This window comes from Girardinichthys multiradiatus, chromosome 22 (genome assembly GCF_021462225.1).
Source record: "Girardinichthys multiradiatus isolate DD_20200921_A chromosome 22, DD_fGirMul_XY1, whole genome shotgun sequence".
Classification (NCBI taxonomy): Eukaryota; Metazoa; Chordata; class Actinopteri; order Cyprinodontiformes; family Goodeidae; genus Girardinichthys; species Girardinichthys multiradiatus.
This window is the reverse complement of record NC_061814.1, coordinates 37127296-37144316: the sequence shown is the minus strand read 5'-3', so window position 1 is coordinate 37144316 and position 17021 is coordinate 37127296. Positions and strand designations below refer to the sequence as shown.

General features: G+C 40.0%; 1 protein-coding gene across 12 annotated transcripts in view; it reads left to right on the top strand.

Annotated features, from left to right (window-relative positions):
* The first annotated feature begins 6017 nt into the window (after positions 1 to 6017).
* The window catches only part of LOC124858842 (regulating synaptic membrane exocytosis protein 1-like), a 123303-nt gene continuing 112299 nt past the window's right edge, over positions 6018 to 17021 (top strand). For 5 of the 12 annotated variants that reach the window (XM_047351106.1, XM_047351108.1, XM_047351107.1 and 2 more), the window contains exons 1-2: positions 6023 to 6467; positions 11030 to 11104. In XM_047351106.1, the coding sequence (XP_047207062.1) occupies positions 6307 to 6467; positions 11030 to 11104 (236 nt within the window). In that variant the 5' untranslated portion in view covers positions 6023 to 6306. Of the gene's footprint in view, positions 6468 to 11029; positions 11105 to 17021 lie in introns of all 12 variants that reach the window. The other 7 variants (XM_047351111.1, XM_047351110.1, XM_047351113.1 and 4 more) reach the window with 4 other exon arrangements.

Sequence of the window (17021 nt, the reverse complement as noted above, 5' to 3'; positions counted from 1 at the left end):
ACGAATGCTAATTTAATTATATAAAACAAATGCAAATTATCAGTCCTGCAGTAAATGCCAACTTTATGGAGGTTATAGTGTTAAAGTAATGTTCAAACATCTTGATTCAGCTCGTATTATTTTGCAGGACACAGAAAATTACATCGTGTTACCTTGTTGATTCTGTGTGGCATGCTTCAGCAGTTCAGTGAAGTCAGTCTTTTGTGGTTTAACTGAAAAATATTAAATAATTACTCATCTTCAGAATCACATTATTCTTCACTGATAATATCCCCATTTTGGCTGCCATCTCTGACGCATTGTCTGTCAAAGGATCTATAACTCGAACTAAATTAACCATGTCAATCACACAGAACAAAAGCTAAACGTATTCTCTAGTTGAGGTAATTAAGTAACTAGAATTAAAACCAGTTAAAGATTGTGGATACAGTAACAAGTAAAAACTTTTCTTCTAAAGAATCTTTTTGTCCTCTGCCTCTGTGTCAGTTTGGAGCCTCTACTTCACACACAAACACTGTCTGCTCAGAAATTGGTATTTCAAATTGTGTTGAATATTTAAAAAAGATGCATTAGACAGACTGAAATAGACCCGTTTAAACCCGTCATGCTCTTAGATAGCTGTAGTTAACTAAAACTCATACCGAAACAGCGACAACTGCGTTCAAAGGCGGAACTGCTGGTGTTTGGAACTGTTTACTGCTGCATGGCCCACGTGACTTCCGCATTCTGTGGGAGTCTCGCCACTGGCCCACAGAGAAAACCCCGCCCCCTCATTTGAATATAAGAAAGTGAAATAAAAAGAGTTTGAAATAAAAACGGAGTTGAAAAATAAAAGTCCATGAAATACGTAAAGTGGCTTGACAAAATTAAAGTGTCACAAAATAAAACACCGATATGATATAAATAAACAAATCTTGAAGAAAATAAAGAGATAAAAAATAAATAAAAACATCAATAAAATTAGAAGTAAATACATACATAATAAATCTTTTAGTAAATAAATGACAGAATAAGCTAAAATTTTTTCAAAATGTTTATTTTGTTTTATTTCATGGGGAAATTTATTTCTTTGATGGAATATTTATTAATTATTTATTAATAATAGTATTTATTTATATAATTTTGAATGAAATGGCTTTCCATAGATGCCACAGAGGGCCAGTGTTGTTGAAACAGGCAAAAAGCGCTGCTGGTCAGTACTGTTGCCAGGCTTTCAGATAAAGCTGTGTTTTTGTATGGTGTGTTGTCATACTGTGAGACAGGAGCAGCACAAGACTCTTCTGTTTCACGTTAGCTAGGGAGCAATGAATGAACATGGACAAATAATAATAAATGTATAGCAATACATAGCAATACATAGCGAGGATGGTGATGATTATTACTTTTATCGTAAAAAGAGGAATATTAATAAAAGTATTTAGTTTATTGAAAAAAGTTAGTAAAGCTATAAAGCTTTAGAGTAAGATTTATGATCATATTAATTAAATTACAATATGCATTCTGATGAGGCTCTTTGTCAAATGAAAAGCACCTTTTGAAAATAACAACGTTTAATCAGGTATTAAATATATTCTTGTTTAAACGCACATTACTGTATTAAAATGTTCTGTTATTGGTCTGATGTCACTTAAATATCGTGTTTTTTAGTGAAAAATCATCACAAATAACAGAAAAAAAGAATTGAAAACATCAGTGTGTAAATATAGTAGTGTCCTAAGAGGCTGGGTGAGCCTCTTGTCTTGGGACAAGGAAACAGCTATCTTTCTAGATGTGTGACAAAGGTGGGTTATTAATGTTAGTAGTTCTGTTCATTCTGGTCTAACATTTATGTTCAGGTTTTGAAGGTTGTTAACTGCAGAGTTGACCCCATGGGAGAAAATGTTGTACTGGCGGTATAGAAGGGGAAGTACTCCCTAGCTGAAAAAGAAGAAATCAAATTAAATGAGTTACTTGTCTGTTGTGAACTCCATTGGTGTTTGTGAGACAATAGAATGTAAGCTAACTAGCTATGTACAGATTTGCGATTTGGTTTTGTTTATATGTATGAATAATTTTGGTCTCAACATGTACAATTATACAAAACAAAGGATAAAACCTCATTTCCAAGTCTACTTGTATTGGTTTCAGAGCCAAACCTGGCAGTCACAATTTGGAGGACACATGTAAGTATGTATTGTTTCTGTGTAGCCTACCTGAGTTTGTGTTTCATATTGATCAGTGGAGTAGAAGTAAGCAGGATTTTGGAGGATTCCCACAGCTGCACACTGAGCTGACCATGGTGCTGAAATGTATCTCACAGAGACTAATTTCAGGTTGTACTTTGAATTTACCTTACTGTACACAGTCGTGTGACCAATACGTTTGGCAGTGGTTCAAAGGGTCTTAATGAAATTTAAGAGGAGTCAATATTTAAAGTGTTGAACTCAGAGGTGGTTCTGGAATCTCTTGGGGCCCTTAGGTGATAATTCACAGGCCCCAGCTCCAAACCCCCGTCCCGCATCCAATCAGCAACTCACCCTGATATAATGAAAGAACAAAAAAATTTAAACATCTTTTTTCAATAGTGCACATCAGTGTCTTGCCCATATGTGATAAGTATTGAAAGCTTTAATTTTCTGTTTTGTAAATACATTCTTAATATTTCTTTAGAGATTAAAATTATGCCAGATGTACAACCCCAGCACTCCACACATTGAAGAAAACCAAAACAAATTAGTTCATAGTTATTTGCTACAAAGTGGAATGTCACAGGGAATAATACATGAACTCATGAACAAAAGATAAGCAACAAGGCATAGATAGTCAAGAAACCAGCTGAAATCTCTCAGTATTTTCATCATTCCTGCTGCTGCTATGTGCAAATCAACATCACGTTTTAATATTAACTGTGGTCTTTGTAGAAGCATGTGCATGCCTAGGTACTGGGGTTATCACATCTGTGACTATTGAAATGGTTAGAAAAGTTGCATGTAGTGCTGTGATGCTGTGTGTTTCAAATAATTAGGTAATCTTGCATTCTAAAAAATGTTTTGGGAGGACTTGATAAAAATTGTCCCCTATAGATGTACCTTGCCATCTGAATCAGCCAGGTGAGAATCCCAACCTACAATTGCTTAGATTTGTTTTAATCAATGTGGTAAAAAAAAAGTCTAAGGAGTAAACTCAAATCATGTGTTTATTCTAATGGAGGGTGTAATAATTCGTTGGGGCTAATACAGTGGAGGTAACAATTTACATAGACTTTTGTTAGAAGAATTAAAAGATATACAAAAAATGTAAAATCAAAAAAAGATTGTAACTTAAACATTAGTTGTAGCTGACAAACTAATATCAACAAAACTGTATTTAAAAAACCAAGTTGTTTCAGTGTGGTAAAGCTTTTAGCCATCATAAAAATCTCATCTTGTTAGCTGTAAATATTTAAGTCCATGCAAATTTTGACCTTATTTATTTAAACTATTGTCCTTCAGAGGGGAGTCAGTAAGGATACTTGTTAGAAAACAGTGCTTTATTATATCTTTATTATTAGCAGATTGTTTAATTAAAGCTAAATGACAGCACCCTCTCTCCACAGATTATGGACTATTATTGCCTATACAATATCCTTATAGGGTTACACACCAGACAGGTTCTCAGTCCATCACAGGGCAACACAGAGACCCACATGACAACCCCCCCCACCCCCCCCCCCCCACCAAAAAAAAAACAGACATGCACATGCCTAAAGGTGATTTAAAGTGACCAGGTAGCCGAACAGTCATGTTTTTGGTATCTGGGAAGAAATCAGAGTACACAGAGAGAACCCACATATGCACAGGGAGAACATGCAAACCCAATTCATAAAGAACCAAGGCGGGGATAAGAATACAGTACCTTCTTGCAGCAAGGCAACAGTGCTAAACACTGTGCCGCCAAGCAGTCCCATCATAAGCTACAATTATAATATTGCTCAGTGACATACTGTAAATGTCATCCTACAGTCATACTGTATGGTTATCTGGGAAACCTTAGGCTTCAGAATAGTTTTTCAGCAGGATAAGGAAACAAGTGTATGGACAAGAGGTTGCTAAAAGAATAGATGGAGAAAAATAAATAAAAAAGAAAGGAGGGAGGGAGGTAAAATCAAGAGGAAAGAAAAGGGCTGGTCTTTCCAAAACGCAATGAGTGGTTGGAGAGAGGAGAGGAGGAGATTCCATACACTCTTTCTCAAATGAGTTTCATAGAATCCTAGAAATATATTTATTAGTTTCCTAAAGTATTATGTCATAGTTTAGAACTTTAAATATTATGATTTTATCTTATGTTTTATGTTCACTGCTCGGTTAGTTTGTTGAATCACCTTTAGCAGCGATAACTTGAAATATATTTTTGCTTATGTTTGTTTAGGCCCCTTTAGTCTCATATCCTTAAATAAGATCTTAGGCACCTAGTTGTCTTCAGAAGTCACCTAATTACTGGTTGGAGGAAGGAGGAAAACTATCTGTCCTTTATGGACGAGTTATTGTTAAAAGAAAACCATAAGAAGGTAACATTTGCAAATTACTCCATGCCATACAAGGGGCACATTAAACAAGTGGAAAAGATGCTTTTGTCAGATGAAACCAAATTGTAACTTTTTAGCCTAGAAGCAAAACACCATGTGCGGTGGAAGTGTGACATTGCACATCACTCCGTACATATGCAGCGGCAGTAAAGCATTCGCGGTGGTATCATGCTGTGGAGAAACTTCGGCAAGGATAGCTGGTCAGAGTCGATGGGAAGATGAATGTAGCAAAAAACAGGGCAATCCTGGAAGAAAACCTTGACTCAGGTGTATACAAATGCATACAACACTGATCTATATGTCATGTTTCAGAAACCGTTTATTATTTACTGCTGCTTATTAATCACAGCATACTTTGTGTCTATTATATAAAGTTCTAAAAATACAATGAGGTTTGTTGTTGTAACATACTAAAATTATTAAAATATAAATAAATATAAACAAAAATAAAATGTTTAGAAGGGATGGATTGTCATATTCAAAATGCGTTGTGATGAAGGTCGTTGGTCAGAGCAAAACAACCTTTGAAAATCACAACCTTTAATTAGGTATTCAACATACTTTTCATTGGTCTGATATAATATTCTAATCTTAAATGTCATGTTTTCATTAGCTGTAAGTGGAAAATCATTGTAATAAACAGAAATAAAGGCTTGAAAACGTCAGTCTGTGTGTGAATGATCTTTATGATTCAGTTAGTAAATCGACTTACTGACATAAATAAATTTTTTCTATAATATTCAAATTTATATATATGACCATATACTTTAACAAAACTGGATTTTGCTATTACTTTTGGTTTTTTCTTTATCCTTGTTTAATAAATAATACCGCTTAATAGATTGTAAATAATGTAATCTTAACGCCTAGTAAAAAACAGAATATTCACGCATATATATATATATATATATATATATATGACAATTTTTGAAACATTTATATAATAATATATAAGGAAAAATAATACAGATTCATGTTTTGATTTTAGTCCATTTGGCATCTTATTGCTCGCAAAGCCACAGTGCGTCCTTAAGAAAACACGTATTTCCTGAGTGTGTGCTACAGACCGCCGGGGACGCGCATCTTGACGTAAGTGGAGCCCCCATTCTCAAATGAGGGCTGCGCGCTCCCGCGGCATGGGAAGTGAGCGCGCTTGAGGGGCTGCGGTCCCATTGACGGTTTCGTCTCCCTGACAGCAGCATCAGCATCAGCAGCAGTGGCGGCATCGGAGCTGGAAAACAAGAAGTTACCGCCTCGCCCCGCAGCCAAAGGAGCCAGCTGAGCGCGCCGATCGGAGAGCCGTCTTCAGGGACCCCTCCTCCCCGCTGCCTGGCCACAAGGACGGAAACGAGTTGCTCTTTCCCGTGTGACAGCGTCCCGACTGACCGCCGGAGATATGGGCTCCCCGTAAAACGGAGGTGGTGGAGGGGAGAGGCGGGCGGGTGGGCGGTGGGAGGGGGTGGGGGGAGAAGACAGCGGAGCAGCAAGAGGGAGGAAAAGCTGAAAACGGCAACAAAAACCGAACTGCTAAGGCCACAGTCACCGCTGCTAACACCACCCTGGGTGCCCCCGCCGCCGCCATGGGAACTCCGCATCAGCCGCTCCGACCGCCGCTCCATCCGTGGGCCATGTCGTGATCCGTGGGCTCCTCCAGCGGGTTTTTATCCGTGATCCCGACCGAGGCGAGTGGAGGGAGGAGAAGAAGGAGGAGAAGGAAGAAGAGCCGGGAGTGAAGAAAGGTTGTAGTGGTGGTGGCAGGGAAGATGTTCGCCTCGGTGGGCCCTCGGGGCGGCCCGCGCCCACCCGCCGCCCCGGCCATCCCGGAGCCGGACCTCAGCCATCTGACGGAGGAGGAGAGGAAGATCATCATGGCTGTGCTGGCTCGGCAGCGGGAGGAGGAAGCGAAGGATGAGGCCATGTTAAAGTAAGAGAGGGAAAAGAGGAAAAAAAATCAGTGTGAGGGAGTGTGTTTGTGTGTTAATGCCATTCTGAAGAAGTCCACCACATCAGATCTCTCCTCTGGATGTTTCATTAGGACTTCCACTCTGAATCTTTCCACGCATGTGTGTGTAAGTGTGTGTGAGTGTGTGTGTGTTCTGCTAAAAACTTCACACAGAACTCACTGACTCACCGCCTCATAGGCTAGAGCTCTGCGCAGGAGGAACCATGCATGGGGCAAAGGGATGAAATTGGGTACTCATCTATTCCCAGCTCATGCAGTTGGCCCAGTGAGTGCTGTGAAACATGCAACTTTATTTGCAGATATACGACATGGCAGAGACTGAGGGGCTGCATCTGGTCAAAATTTTAAAAAAAGAAGCAACATTTCTCATCTGCACCTATTTCTACCAAGCAGACAGTGTGTGCCTGAGTCAGGCAGGGAGTATTTGGCGGAGGATACCTGAGATATTTCGCAGCTTTAGATGCTGCGGCTTGGTGCGGGGCTCTAAGTGAAGCCTGGCATGAAGAACAGTAAAAGTGAAATCTTCCCTGGCTTTTATCTGTGTAGCATCCATCTCAACAGCTGCTGTTCTCAGCTCTGGGGTGCGGCTGAGCCTTTCCCTGCCTTGTGCACCGTATGTAGGCCAATGCTGTTGCAACAGACATCTCACAGGCTGTTACAGAAACAGTCGGCCTTTACAGCAGCAGCAGAAAAGGTACCAGTGAAATCTGATTTTGAATAAGGACACCAGATTCATGTAAAAAAAAAGTATGTGGAGTTACAGTTAATGTGTAGAGTTGCAGCCAAACCATGCTGTCCTCCAGGACCAGAAAATCCATCTTGAAACACAGTCTGCATATTTGCTGTATGCACAGATAGAAAGCTAGAATGACCCACCTTAGTGAGGCCCTTTTGAGCTCTGTCTCTGTTCTATTTTAAGCCCACTGTTCGGACTGATGGCCCAGCACTGGAACGGAAGATCGATTCATTGCATCTAAAGAAAGAAATGTCCAATACATAGCTCTCACTCTATGTAGCTATGCATCATTGCAACTAATATATTAAAGAGCCATGGATGTAGTCGTGTCATAGTGTAGCAGCTGCAACTAAGGCAGGCCGTCAGCATGTACATGTCCTAACCCATATTAGCGCCTCCGCTGTTTGCTGTCACCACTTTTAGATGGAGACCATCATGAGGAAGCTGCCTGTATGTGTGATCAGAATTGTGTCTGCATGGAAAGGAAGGATGCACTGGTTGGCTAATACATGCATGCTGTATACACTAGCTGTATGGTACCATGGACTGTGATGCAGAGAAGCCGAGTTTACACTACACTCGGTCAGTTTGTATTACATAAAATGTAAGGCTATCTTACTATAGAGGATTTCAACTACGTCACAGAATCGTATGTTGTGTGATATAAGCTGCCATATTGTGTGTATTTGTTTCTGTGGCTAGTGTGATAACTAGTTCAGTTAGATAAAGATAAACCTTAAGAAGTTGCTATAGTTCATCTTGTTGGGACAAAAGAAATCTGTCCTTTGTTCTGCCGATTGTTAATTTTGACTGGATGGTTTAGTGAGGTCCTTGAATCTGTCCGGGTCAGTCGTACAGTCGGCACAGTTCAGACACGATGCTCACACTTTGTTATCTAGAGAAAATAAAAGTCATATCCCGTTAATAGGAAAACCTGGGAAAGTATCTCAAATGGTTCATTCGGCCTTACTGTTAGGCGTGACCTGAGCTGGGAGCTTCATCTGGGTTCCTTGCTGTTACCCCTGTGTCATGGTGATGGTCTTTCCTGGACTGAGGGGGATCTCTGGTTGTCTATAGCCTTCTAGTCTCATATTGGGGGCTTCTATTAGGGGCTCCTTGCAGATCCTGTACAGATGCCACCTACGTCTTTTGCTCTCTCACAGTGAACCGTTCTTGCTACATGATTGGCCTTCCCTCTGTCCAAGCCAAGCCTTTGTCTGGGCCTAGCAGGTCACCAAATATACCATACCCAACCTATGGATGCTTGTGTAGGTTAGATGCCAGCCCCCTTAGTGCTTCTGTTGTTGTGGTTATGGTTTGTACAGTTGTAGCTGAACTCTTGCAACTCTCCGAGGATGCGGTATTTAGCACCTTCTATTCTGCAGTGGACATTGAGAATGAGTCTTCACCAACAACTGATATTTTAGGGCTTTTATGGTGCCTGGCATCACTGAGTACCTCAGTGTATACTGAGAAACCTTCTACACACAGTCTTAGGTCTGTCATTGCCTGACAAAGAATCACTGTTGCAACATGGCTGGCTTTGCATCTATACACCTGAGCTGCTGGTAGAAAGCGGCGGGTTTTGATATGGCCGCTATGGCACACAGCCCAGGACACCATTGTGTCAGGGAGCGGAACAATGCTTGCAACAAAAGAAAAGTTTCACTTATTTACATTTTGAATGGAGAGTATTTCATCCTCATTTTAATATTTAGGAAACCTTTATATTATTTATCTTATCTCATTCCCATGACCCAATGTTGTTAGCATTACAATGGGCAAAGAAGAAGGGGCTCTTCCAGGGTGTCATTCATGCTAGAACCAAGCACTGCTTTTGAAACTTTGGTGTACCTGGGCAACTTTAGTTTGGAGGCTTCCCCATCCCACAGCATCTTGCTGCTTCTGCCCCACAATGGGTCTTAAACCACATACATAATTTTGGCACCTTTATGCCTGCCATCTTGCACTGTCTACAATGAACGAAGCCCTGCTCATAGTGTGGCATACCATGTTTTATGTATTTGGATTTGCGGGTATCAAAAATGTTGATGTGGTGACTGTGGCTCAGTAGGAAGAGTAGTCGTCTTGCAATCAGAATGTTGTGGGTTTGATTCCAGCTTCCTCCTGCCATATGTTGATGTGCCCCTGGGCAAGGCACTTAACCTCAAGTTGCCTACCGATCTGCGTATTGGTGTATGAATGTGTGAGCTGAATGGGTGAATGTGGCTCTAGTGTAAAGCTCTTTGAGCGGTCTGTATGACTGGAAAAGCACTATATAAGTTCAGTCCATTTACCATGTATACAATTACAAAGGGGGTAATGACATCAAGTTTCAATAGTCATACTGCCCATGGCGATTGGTTTAGTGCAAACTCTGCACTAAACCAAATCTTCCATGCCTTCTGTCAGTCTGTTTATATGTGATCGGTGTGGCTCATTTAGGGTATGTTGAAGTGATATATGCGCTGACTCATCAAAGAATGCCTGATACCTCTGTCTTGAATTCAAAGAAGAATAATATCAGCATGTGTATAAACTCTTAATACTCTTTTCCATATCATATTTTGGTGGATCAATAAACAAAGTACCAACCCAGTAAAGTTAGTGTTACTGTTAATGCACACATCCTGTTTTATTGGTAACACCAGAGGTATACCTGCACATTTAATGACTACTTCTGAATAAACCAGTGTAACTGACCTGTAATCTGTAGTTTGTTAGCTTTGTACTCCCTGATCAGGATCCTGTAGTATGTCTAAAGTTGCTCAAACTGTTTCATAATGATTGAGTGGGGTACCCAGAGAGCTGACAATAAAAAGACACGTCTTCTGTTTTAGACAGCGTGGGTGTTGGCAGGGAAATCTCTCCTGAGATCCCTCTGTGATCAGACTAATCAGAGCATGCTGCTCATGTTTTTTGATGAGATAGTTTTGAATCACACTGTGAATGTGTCAGTGGACAAAAATTTTATTGCGATCATGTGATTGTTGTCTAAAGACCGTCATCGACACCTGAAAGTGTTCGAGCATTGTAATAATATCTAAGAGAGTCAGTTTTATTTGCTTATTCATACCACAGTTTAGAAGGACTTGAAAAAAGAAAAGGCCTTAGTAACAACATGGAAAAGACATCTTATACAGTGTGGAAAAACATCTACCTAAAATGTCCCAGGATGTGTGGATGTGGTTGGAAAGTTGTGGTGGCAAGGTTAATAGAGAAACTTCCATATCAGACAGATATGGACACATCCTCCACATCGAAACGGGTCAGATTCTGTCTATTCATGTATGAATGTGGCCGAAAACTGAAAGGTGAATAAAGATCTCTTTAGCGGCATGGAGAAGACATCTTGTTTACAACATAGGAAAGACATCTACACATAGATGTCTGTTGATGTTTCAATGCAGTTGGAAAGTGGTCAGGGTTGCTAAGTCTACATTGGAACTGTATGAAATGTGGAAAATAAGCCAAACTTTTGCAATCCTTCTTTGGGCTGAGTTTAGGCAAGACATACGGGCCAAGCAAAAGCCCAATTGTTGAAATATATGCTGTAGTTGGACTTATACAGGCATAAAAGATGCCGGTGGGTTTTAAAAAGTTTTAACTTGGACAAGTAAAGGCAAGAAAGACCTGCCCTGCAGATATTCCCTTTTTAAACAAAACTCAGGAACCATGTGTCTAATTTGTGTTGAGCTTAAGTTCTTCACTAAACATTTATTTTAAATTAATTGACCAAAAGGTTCATCATTGCCCTAACCATATTTCACAAATGTGTGTGTTTCAGGGAAGAAAAGCCGATTCAAGCGAGGACAGTGAACCTGGTTGGACAGAAGAAACCTCCAACGCAAAATGACGTCAGGTAAGTGGCAGATCCTCTCCAGCTGCTGACTCCGAACCCACCTAGCTGATGCTGTGAAATCCACTTTACACCTGAGATGAATAAAAAAATGGTTTGGTATGAATACATACACTCCTAGTTTGTATAAAGGAGACCTCAGTCGACGCTGCTGACAAAGATCCTCTAAAAGCTGCTCTTTTTTACCATCTGATTGACTTTTGTCCACTGAGTACTTCCCTGTTCAAGTTGCTGTCTGTCATCTGTTGGACAGCAGCTACAGAGTCCTTCTTGTAGAGATGGACTCGGTCAGTGTGCTTAGTCTAGTTCTGGTACTGCTGAGTCATCAACAACAAGCCAAAGCCGTCATGTAAAGTTGCTGGATAAGAACTGGGCTTTCTGTTAGATTTATCAGTTGTTCTAATTTTAATGGTGAGTTTACAATGAACTGGCGAGCTATCAGCTGCAGAACATTTATGGTAGCCTTTGATTCAGCCTTTGAGATCCACAGGCCAGCAAAGCTTAATGTTTTCATAGCTCATAATTAAAAATCTACTTATACTTTCCACTTACAGTACTTTCTAACCAGTGGTACTGTCAAAAGTCCAATTAGTGGGCGCAGCACATGGCGTAGTGGTAGTGCGAGTGAGCTAAATACTTCCGTCTTTGATGCAGCCGTCCCTGGTTCCTGACCCGGGCGACCTGTGCTGCATGTCTTCCTCCTCACTTCACCCCACTTCCTGTCTGCCTACTTTCAGATAACAAAAATAAAGGCCACTAGTGCTTAACGAAAATCAGTACTTGAACCAAACATTATAAAAAGTCATTTTTCAGCTTAGCAGTGGCTCAGTGCCCAGGGCGCCATCCTTACAGGGAGCAAAACACAAGTAGTCAAACAATTTATTTTAAAAACGTAAGTCACCTGGAGCTGAAGAGGTTTCAGATTCATTATTTGCTTGTCAACTCAACGCCTGCCTGTTTTGTGCTCGGTGTAAACCTTGTAAGAACATACCATGGTGGAATATGGATGCTGAAGCTGGTATCTGATTTACAATTAGGAGCTAAGCTGAACTTTCCTGTTCATCTGCAAGCTTTCCTAATAACACTATACTCTTGCTTTGAGGTTAGCGTTCTCAGAAATATAGCTTCCATCTTTGCTCCAATTAGTAGAGATGGATGCTTGATGTTTCGGTCAGAAGCAATTATTTATTATGGAAACCACTCAGTGATACTCTGTCCTTTACCACTGTGTGTGCACACTTACGTTAAGACAGATTTTATAATTGTGGTCAGTAATAGAAACTTGGTTTGCCAGTGATACTTAAACATAATCTTGTCATTTTATCCTTGGATGTTGATCTGTTTAAAGACTCCTGTCTCTTCTTGCTCATCTGTGAATTAAAATGCATGTCTTTGCATTTTTGTTGCAGTGACTTTTATAGCCACTATTTATTTAGTTTTTAATTTACTTAATAACAAAGGATGAAGACTTTATTTTTTCATTTTTGAGTGAGCTGTGTGACATTATTACAGTACCTAGTGTTTTTATGAGAGTAACAGTGAGTTACTCTCATTACTCTCTTTTAATTTGACCAGCATGTTTCTTCTCAATGGAAGTAATGTTAATGTTTTAGCGTAGCCCGGCCAGAAAGGTTTTAATGTGAAACTTTTTATTTTAACAATGAGAAATCTGGCATTGTTAGCTCATTTTTCAAATTTAAAGTGAATAGTACTTTTTTAAATGAAAAATAAATTGAATGTTATTGTAACTCAAATTGAGTTTCCTCCAAGAGTCATTATAGAAGGTGATGGCTGTGGGCTGGAAGGATCTCCAGCGGTGGTCTATCTAACAGCTTATCTAAAGAAGCCTGCAACTGAAAATACTCTGTTGTTGTGTTGCTGTAGCATAAAGAGGATGCTCAAGGTTGTCCATTATGTTCTTCATCCTCGAGTATTTGCCTCACTTTGCAAAAACAGTAGTGATACTAGTGTGCAGTGAGTGTGCTAAAGTACAGGTGGCCATGGGGTCAGGTGAAGTTAAGCAGGAGCTAAGCTATGTCTGAAGAACGAGAGCCAGACAAACTCGCTCACAAGCTAACAGCTTTGCCAGTTTCACCTCGTCAGAGTGAACCGCTGGACTAACCGAGCACAGCGTTGCTGTTTGTAGACCATCCACTTTCCACATAAACACACAGGTGAGGTTATTGGGATACGCCTGAAAAATGACATGATAGTCGCTACGAGAAGACGGCATAATTTCCATGATCATCAATGCTGATATCGTTAATGAACTACTGATTAACAGCTGTGAAGAAGTGTGTTTCTAACAGTGAGTGTGTGGCTGCGTTTGTGCCCCAGTCGCTTGATTGGTGATCATACTACTGGCTGTGCAGGTTCTTTGATTTTTCACTCCTATGAGCTGCATTGTTGAAGTTTTGGTACAACAACAACTGTGTTGAGATGAGAAGATCTTTTTTAATCAACCAAATAGTCTGTTAGCATTAATGTTTTCAAATACTTAAAATTGAATATAGATGTGAGCAAAGTCAGGTTTCCATCAACAACTGGAAATAATTAGTTTCCTTTATATTTTCCCCCATTGTATTTATTTTGAAGCATTTCTTTAAAAAAATAATGTAGCACAAGTAAGTAATTTCACTGTTTTTATTGGAAAAAATGTCGATCTTATAATAACAAACGTGACATTTGGCTGATAAAAAGGAACCGTTACAAATCAATTAGCCGACATTATTTTTAATCAATAAAGAAAGACAGAACAATCATCAAAGATTAGTAGGTGAATGTTTATGGCAATATATGCAAATGTTTAGAAAGTTTTTTTTTGCTATTTTGAATCATATTGTTTCACTGGTGTTACTGTAAACCGGTTTTATTGTAAATCATCTCAGAAGTTAAGCTTTTCTTCATTTTAACCTGCAGAATTTTAACATTCCTGCTGGAAGAGGCTACTTTGTTTATAACACTGGTAACATGTTAGCATTGCTTAGTAATTGGTTTGGATAATGGAAATAGATAGTGAGACAAATACATTCTTATTAAAATGTTGTGATGGTTTAATTTTGATTTAGATAAAAATAACAGCACATGCAACAAAAAATAACAATGATACTAACAGGAAGTACTTTATTCACCAGAGCTAAAGGTAGGGCATAAGGCCCTATACCGGAATTATTGAATTATTGTCAAAATATTATTAGGAAAATGTCCAAAAATACAGTGATCCAATTTTTTGTAACACCTCTGAAATATACTATATATACATGATGCCTATTAAATTGACTGATTACTGCAATTTGTGTGCCACATTGGCCCATACCCAGCCTTTTGGAGCGAGACTTCTGGACCGGTTGAATGGGATCATACACATATTTCTCTTTGATATGCTGATCGGTTATGTGTAACGCTACAGAATCACGAGATAAAATATTTATTTCCATCACTATATGCTGCATTTCACTGCGTATTACTTGAGGTCTGGTGAAGATTCACTGACAAGCTTCATAATGTGTAAGAGATAATGTGGGCAGCAAAGCCTGGATGCTGGTCGTTTCCTGCCAAGCATTTGTCCAGCTGATCGGCACAGTACAGACAGAAGCAGACCTCTTTTGATCTGTTGACTAAGCTGTTGGCAGCCAGAGAGGACTACAAGAGAACACGGCTCGCTTTAAATTTCACCCCTGTGTACTTTTAGGACTTAATCTCTGTGGGTTTTCAACTTTTAATAAGACCAAAACTTCTAGAAAGTTTGTCAGTGTGTAGGAGAACGTGTGTTACTTTAGCTGCAGCTAATCTCCATACAAAGGCTTTGAGAGACATATTTTAATTGACTGATTGCCGTCTTAATAATTACCAAAGGAGCTTTTGTGAAATCTTCTTTTTTGTGAAGCTCAAACACTATAAGCCAATGCATTCAGAAACAACAATGTCTTTTTAGTGAGATGTTTACAATCTTGTTCTAGATTTATTTAAAAAAATATACTGCAACAACTCTGATTTTTCCAGCGGGTCAGTTAATACATCTGCATCTTAGTCCGTTCCTCTCCTCCCTTCTGAGCTCATGTAAGGGCATCATGGTTGTACCGCAGTGGAAGGATGTTTACGCCTCACATCAACAAATGTGATTGGCCAGGTGTCCCCTGATAGCAGGATACCATGGCAACGGCCCAGCGGCCCTGTAGTAACCTCAATGAGCCTTGGGATTGGCGAGGAGTCACTTCCTCTCTCCTTGAGGAATTGGCTGCGATCCTGGTCTTCCCACGAGTTTCTGCTCCAGCTGGTATCTAGAAGACATTTGACCAAACTCTCAGTTATACTTCTGAAGGTTTGAGTTCTTTAGTTATTGGATAAAACACAAATTAGGTTGTACATATTTTTTTGTATCATTCTAGGATATTTCTGAGCAGAAAACAAAAGCATTAATCCCATGTTATATCATATTATCATCTAAATGTACATTCTTTGATTCATCATTGTCCTTTAACTACAGGTCCTTCTCAAAAAATTAGCATATTGTGATGAAGTTCATTATTTTTCATAATGTCATGATGAAAATTTAACATTCATATATTTTAGATTCATTGCACACTAACTGAAATATTTCAGGTCTTTTATTGTCTTAATACGGATGATTTTGGCATACAGCTCATGAAAACCCAAAATTCCTATCTCACAAAATTAGCATATCATTAAAAGGGTCTCTAAACGAGCTATGAACCTAATCATCTGAATCAACGAGTTAACTCTAAACACCTGCAAAAGATTCCTGAGGCCTTTAAAACTTCCAGCCTGGTTCATCACTCAAAACCCCAATCATGGGTAAGACTGCTGACCTGACTGCTGTCCAGAAGGCCACTATTGACACCCTCAAGCAAGAAGGTAAGACACAGAAAGAAATTTCTGTATGAATAGGCTGTTCCCAGAGTGCTGTATCAAGGCACCTCAGTGGGAAGTCTGTGGGAAGGAAAAAGTGTGGCAGAAAACGCTGCACAACGAGAAGAGGTGACCGGACCCTGAGGAAGATTGTGGAGAAGGGCCGATTCCAGACCTTGGGGGACCTGCGGAAGCAGTGGACTGAGTCTGGAGTAGAAACATCCAGAGCCACCGTGCACAGGCGTGTGCAGGAAATGGGCTACAGGTGCCGCATTCCCCAGACCTGGGCTACAGAGAAGCAGCACTGGACTGTTGCTCAGTGGTCCAAAGTACTTTTTTCGGATGAAAGCAAATTCTGCATGTCATTCGGAAATCAAGGTGCCAGAGTCTGGAGGAAGACTGGGGAGAAGGAAATGCCAAAATGCCAGAAATCCAGTGTCAAGTACCCACAGTCAGTGATGGTCTGGGGTGCCGTGTCAGCTGCTGGTGTTGGTCCACTGTGTTTTATCAAGGGCAGGGTCAATGCAGCTAGCTATCAGGAGATTTTGGAGCACTTCATGCTTCCATCTGCTGAAAAGCTTTATGGAGATGAAGATTTCATTTTTCAGCACGACCTGGCACCTGCTCACAGTGCCAAAACTACTGATAAATGGTTTACTGACCATGGTATCACTGTGCTCAATTGGCCTGCCAACTCTCCTGACCTGAACCCCATAGAGAATCTGTGGGATATTGTGAAGAGAACTTTGAGAGACTCAAGACCCAACACTCTGGATGAGCTAAAGGCCGCTATCGAAGCATCCTGGGCCTCCATAAGACCTCAGCAGTGCCACAGGCTGATTGCCTCCATGCCACGCCGCATTGAAGCAGTCATTTCTGCAAAAGGATTCCCGACCAAGTATTGAGTGCATAACTGTACATGATTATTTGAAGGTTGACGTTTTTTGTATTAAAAACACTTTTCTTTTATTGGTCGGATGAAATATGCTAATTTTGTGAGATAGGAATTTTGGGTTTTCATGAGCTATATGCCAAAATCATCCATATTAAG